The 6,680-nt window shown below is 49.0% G+C and overlaps 1 protein-coding gene across 1 annotated transcript; it reads left to right on the top strand.

The window, feature by feature from the left end:
- The first annotated feature begins 312 nt into the window (after nt 1-312).
- LOC134291075 (uncharacterized) lies at nt 313-6,417 on the top strand. Its single transcript, XM_062858358.1, has one exon. The coding sequence runs from the start codon at nt 313-315 to the stop codon at nt 6,415-6,417; it is 6,105 nt and encodes a 2,034-aa protein (XP_062714342.1).
- Nucleotides 6,418-6,680: the final 263 nt, after the last annotated feature.

Below are 6,680 nucleotides of genomic sequence, written 5' to 3'. Positions count from 1 at the left end.
TATCGTGTTACTTTTCTTACTAAAACGGTAAGAGACATTATATTTAGGCTAAGATACATGTGTACTCATTACCGATATTCGCTATAGCTCACGGATCTACCTAGGAATGCTACAAGGCTGGGATGTGGAAAAGTAGTGAATCACTAAAAGTAAGTTGAACCCACCATACAATTTGACTTGGAGCTGATTATTATGTTTCATCTAGGAATTTATAACTTCGTCTTAATAAAGTTCATCAATTCGGTTGATTCTGGCGACTTCTGCAACTGCTTTCCCAACATTTTATAAATTCTTTTACCGAATTGAGAGAAGATGTCGTCGAAGCATTCCAAGGCCGGATCCGGGAACAGTGGCAATGGGCTAACGATCATCCCTAGCGCGACAGCGGCAACGTCTTCGCAGTCTGCGGCCGTGCTTCCGACGGAAAATGCGGTAGGCACCGCTTCCCAGGTAAACGTAGATAAGCGAATCTCTGGTCACCATGAAACGGGTACCATTCCGAAGAATCCCAGTAATAAACCCGGTAGTACCACTAGCTTTCCGCGTCGTAATCCGCCACGTAATGCGCGTCCGAATCGTCAGTCAAGTTGTCAGTTGTGTGATGGGTTGGATAACATGAACATGATACAGTGTGATGCGTGCAGAGGATGGTTCCATTGTGAGTGTGCAAAGGTAATGGAGGGAACCGAGGATCAGAGCTGGTGTTGCGCCAAATGCGTGTCCATTCTCCGTAGATCGCAAGCTCCCTCCGGCGATGCTCGGAGCTCGGAGATTCAGAAGCAACAAGTTCCAAACCCGTCGCAGCGATCCATGAGCAGTGGGAAGAGTATGCAGAGTGAGGCAAGAAGGAGGCTGAAGCTGCAGTTGCTGAAAATCGAGGAGGAGAAAAGGCTTGAAAAGGAATTTTTGGAGAAGAAATACGAGGTGCTGCTTGAGTTTGGGAGTGAGTCGTCAACAGTGATAAGCGACAGTGAATCTATCCTCGACAATGCTTCGAAGATCGAACAGTGGATGGCCGATACAGATCGTTTTGGTGCCGACGTGGATTCCGGTCTAGCGGACGAGGTCGACGGGCCCGTGGCGATTAACTCGCGGAGGCCTGCGGAGCATTCTGCTCGAAATCTCAGACAGGACGTCGAACATCCAGTCCACCAATCACGTTATCAACCGACCGGGCGAGGGTTCCAGTTCGAAAATGCTACGATCGTCACTAGTCATCCAGCGCAACCTGCACTACTTTCTCAAACGAGGGCGGAAACAGTCGTGCAGCCGAATCGCTTCATCCCAGGGCAACGATCAACTCCAATGTGTGGTGAACATCAGCGTCCGACAGTTCAGCCCGTGCAGTCCATCGACGACGAGACCATCTGCATACTCAACCGTAGCCAGCTGGCCGCGCGACAAGCAGTTCCAAAGGATCTCCCAGAATTTGGTGGAAACCCAGAGGATTGGCCGCTTTTCTTCTCAGTTTTCCACAGTTCCACCCAAATGTGTGGGTTTTCAAACGAAGAAAATATGCTACGTCTCCAGAAGTGCCTCAAAGGAAGGGCATTAGAAGCAGTCAGATGCCGTCTTCTCCATCCGTCTAACGTCACAGGAGTGATATCAACACTGAAGATGTTGTACGGAAGGCCGGAAGCAATCGTTCAAGCAATTGTGAAGAAGGTCAGAGCTCTACCATCGCCGAATATCGACCGACTAGAGACGGTAGTCAACTTCGCGCTCACTGTTGAGAACTTGGTCGCAACGATCCAAGCTTGCGGAGTGAATGACTTCGTTTACAATGCTTCGCTGCGTTACGAGCTTGTAGAAAGACTACCATCGTCTTTAAAGCTTGACTGGGCCAAATACTCGAGAAACACACCGAATCCCAATCTGGCCGATTTCAGTACCTGGCTGTATGCAACAGCAGAGGATGCCAGCGCAGTGATGGCGTCAGTTAGCAGCGATTCCAAGCCTCGTTCCAGCAAGACAGCTGGTTTCCTGAACGTTCACGAAGCAGGCGATTTAGATAGCGAACACTCTATGTCATCGAGGGTGCAGCCGTCTACTTTCGACGAAATGGAAAAACAGTGTCCAATCTGTAATGGCGGGTGCCCGAACGTCGCAAAGTGTAAACGGTTTGCCGAATTCAGCTGTGACTCGAAATGGGCTGCTGTTCGCGAATGTAAACTGTGTCGGAAGTGCTTGCGAAAGCACAACGGTTCGTGCCGACAACAGAAGGCGTGCGGAACAAATGGCTGCACTTATCTACACCACCCGCTTCTCCATACCGTCGGTAGACAACAATCCAACGAACCGGCGACTAACGCAATCGTGCCTCCAGAGACAACGCAACAGAGCTGCAATATTCACCAAAGTCAATCAAAACTACTTTTCCGAATTCTTCCAGTCCTTCTCTATGGGCCATCGAAAACCGTACGAACGTACGCGTTCATCGACGACGGATCCGAACTTTCCATTATGGAACAGAGTCTTGCTGACGAACTCGGCTTAGAAGGGCCAAAGACATCGCTGTGCCTCAAATGGACGGGAGGTTCACAACGCCTGGAGAGTTCGCAGAGAGTTAGCTTGCAGATATCCAGCAGCAAAGAACAATCGGGGAAATATCAGCTGTCTTCCGTACAAACCATCAAAAGCCTTCAGATTCGACCTCAGACACTGATGTATGGCGATATCCAACAAACGTACCGCCACCTCGCCGGACTACCGATTGAGTCGTATGAGAATGCCAGCCCTCGAATTCTCATAGGCCTGGATAATCTAAATCTTGGTCACCCGCTGAAAAGTCGAGAAGGCCGCACACAAGAACCGATAGCCACCAAAACACGACTAGGCTGGACTATCTACGGAAGCTGCACTCCTGAGGATACAACCGCGAATTCCGTAAACTATCACTCTCTTCAGGTGTGCCAGTGCAACCAATACGCGGGCGAAGACCTTCACCAAACTGTAAAAAACTATTTCGCACTTGAGAGTATCGGAATTGTGAAACCAGATAGGCTGATACAATCGCGAGACGACCAACGGGCGCAGATGCTATTGGAATCGCTCACCAAACACCGAGATGGGCGCTATGAATCAGGACTACTCTGGAAGTACGATAACGTCCGACTTCCAGACAGTAAACCGATGGCGCTGAAGAGATGGGAATGCCTGGATCGGAGGATGATGAACGACCCGCAGTTAGCAAATGTTGTTAGAGCGAAGATTGAAGATCATGTATCGAAGGGATATGTCCGGAAGCTGTCCTTCGCAGAGATTCAAGCTGAATACCCCCGCGTGTGGTATCTACCAATATTTCCGGTAGTGAACCCAAACAAACCCGGCAAGACTAGGCTCGTTTGGGATGCAGCTGCAACCGTCCATGGAATATCTCTGAACACCGTCTTGCTGAAGGGCCCAGACCTGTTGACTTCGCTGCTAACTGTACTAATGCAATTCAGAGAGTACAAAATCGCAGTATGCGGTGACATCCGCGAAATGTACCACCAGATCCAGATGCAGAATGTTGATCAGCAGTGCCAGCGCTTTTTTTGGAAGGAAAATATAGCTGACGTCGAGCCAAGTACGTACATCGTCCAAGTGATGACCTTCGGAGCCTGTTGCTCCCCAAGTACGGCGCAGTATGTAAAGAATGTGCACGCAAGCAAGTTCCAGCAGGAATATCCGGCCGCCGTTGAGGCTATTGTGAAGCGACACTACGTTGACGATATGCTTCTAAGCGTAGAGCAGGAGGAAGAAGCAGTTCAGCTGACACGAGACGTGAGGGAAATCCATGCGTCGGCAGGTTTCGAAATCCGCAATTGGGCATCTAACTCGTCTAAAGTATTGGCACAATTAGACGAACCTTCTACGGCTGAAAAAAGTTTTGAAGAGGATGGCTGTGTTGAAAAAATTCTCGGAATGTGGTGGAACACGTCTACAGACCGCTTCACGTTCAAGGTTTCAAACCGTATAGACGAAGTCCTGCTGTCAGGTGGTCGCCGTCCTACGAAACGAGAAGTCCTGCGAACTATGATGATGGTTTTCGACCCGCTAGGTTTTATTAGTCATTTTCTTATGGTGCTGAAGACGCTTCTTCAGGAAATATGGCGGTCTTCAATCGGCTGGGACGACGAGATAAACGATCAACACTTCGAAAAGTGGTCAACCTGGTGCGCAGCTTTGCCCGAAATAGCAAAACTTCAAATTCCTCGTTGCTACCGTTCACTAACATCTACCTCCGAAGATAACGAAGTTCAGCTGCACACGTTTGTAGACGCGAGCGAAGCCGGCTTTGCGGCGGTGGCGTACTTGAGATTCCAAGAGGGATCGATCATCGAGTGTGCGCTAGTAGGGTCCAAGACAAGAGTTTCGCCGTTGAAGTTTTTGTCTATCCCACGATCAGAGCTTCAAGCGGCTGTTATCGGAGTCCGCTTTGCTGAAACTATCTGCAAGTCACTTTCCTTCAAAGTGAAGCAGCGGTTCTTCTGGACAGACTCTAAAGACGTGCTGTGCTGGCTGAATTCCGACCACCGCCGCTACAGTCAGTATGTTGCCTTCCGAGTTAGCGAGGTTCTAGAAGCTTCGGATATACGAGAATGGAACTGGGTTCCAACCAAGCAAAACGTAGCAGATGAGGGAACTAAATGGCGCCAGAGACCGGATTTGTCTGCATCGAGTCGCTGGTTCCGGGGTCCAGAGTTTCTTTGGAAAGTCACGGAGAATTGGCCAATCTCCAAAGATCGCATCGGAAATACAACAGAGGAACTACGTCCGCATCTGTTGCTCCATACAACTGTTACTGAGTGCGCAGTCGATATTGATCGATTCTCCAATTGGCGAAGACTGCTTCGTTGTACTGCTTACGTACTGCGCTACATACGAAATCTGAGACTTTCCGTACAGAAGCTGGATGTCACAAGCGGACCGTTGAATCGTCAAGAGCTGAGTGATGCCGAGAACTACCTGTACCGTGCTGCACAGTTAGCCGCATTTCCCGATGAAATTGCCATCCTTTCGAGGAACCGGAACTCGGAGAAAACGGACAAGCATTTGCCAAGAAGCAGCCCACTCTTTCGTCAATGCGTCTTTCTGGATGAAGTTCAAGTTATCAGGATCCAGGGCAGAACACAAGCTTGTTCGGTCATCTCTCGAGATGCAGTTCAACCAATTTTCCTTCCTCGGAATCACTCAATCACCAAGCTGATCCTCCTCGATTTCCACAATCGTTTTAACCATCAGAACCATCAAACAACGATCAACGAAGTGCGTCAACACTACCGGATTCCAAAACTGAAAGCAGCTTACAAAAGCATTCGGAAGGAATGCCAAGAATGCCAAAATTACCATGCAACTCCGCAACCACCTTTCATGAGTGATCTGCCTCCGCAACGTCTTGCCGCTTTCACGCGACCATTTACTTTCATGGGAGTGGACTACTTTGGCCCCATGATCGTCACTGTAGGACGGCGTTCCGAAAAGCGGTGGGGAGTTCTGGCAACTTGCCTCACCATACGCGCAATCCACCTAGAACTAGCCCACACACTGACAACTGATTCCTGTATCTTGGCGTTACGCAACATTATGGCCAGAAGAGGAGTGCCCGCAATCATCTTCAGTGACCGTGGTACCAATTTCCAAGGCGCAAGTAAAGAGCTAAAGGAAATGATACAAAGTATCAATCAAGAACAACTCATGAATGAGTTCACGACGCCCAACACTGAGTGGCGCTTCATACCACCGGCCTCTCCACATATGGGTGGGGCCTGGGAACGCCTGATCCGGAACGTTAAGTCAAATTTGTCCAAACTTCAATGGAGAAGGCTGCCTACTGACGAAGTTCTAAACAGCAGCCTAATCGAGATCGAAAACGTGGTCAACTCAAGACCGCTGACCGAGATCCCAATTGAAGACGACGAATCTCCGGTGCTGACACCCAACCACTTTCTACTGGGATCGTCGAACGGATTGAAGTCTTGGGTCCCATACAACGACAATCCTTCTGTGCTTCGCAACAGCTTCAAACTTTCACAAGTCATGGCCAACCAGTTTTGGAGGATGTGGTTGAGGGACTACTTGCCCGTGATCACGCGACGTACCAAATGGATCACCAAGGCAGAACCAATTAAAGTTAACGACATTGTTGTAATCGTAGACCCGAAAGCTCCTCGTAACAGCTGGCCACTTGGACGGGTCATCGCAACCAGACGAGGTTCATACGGCCAAGTAAGAAGCGCTACTGTTCAGACCAACCATGGCATCTACGAGCGTCCTTCAGTTAAGCTAGCGGTGCTCGACGTAGGCGTCCATAACCAATGCGATTCAGGGGATCCTTTTGCGCATTCGTGGGGGACTGTAAGCGCGCCCGTCGATCAGCAGACCCCTCGTAGAACTGCTACCATGACTACCCGTAGAAGTGCTACCCTAAACTGACACCACCCGTCATCCCGGATCGTTCTGTCATAAACGATGATCGGCAAAAACGAAAAAATCAGATAAACAACAAACCTGATCTGTTAGATTCTTACTGGTACACTTGAATTGAATTGGTTACTTATATTCAGGCGCCAGCCTAAAACAACTAATCGTACCAATAACTTGTTTTATATAAAATTTAGAATCTTAAGGTGAAATGCCGTGTGAATTGAAAAGCTAGAAAATGTTATAAACACAATTTTTCATTGTAGCTCACAACC

This window comes from Aedes albopictus, chromosome 3 (genome assembly GCF_035046485.1).
Source record: "Aedes albopictus strain Foshan chromosome 3, AalbF5, whole genome shotgun sequence".
Lineage (NCBI taxonomy): Eukaryota > Metazoa > Arthropoda > Insecta > Diptera > Culicidae > Aedes > Aedes albopictus.
This window is presented reverse-complemented; position numbering and strand designations above follow the sequence as displayed.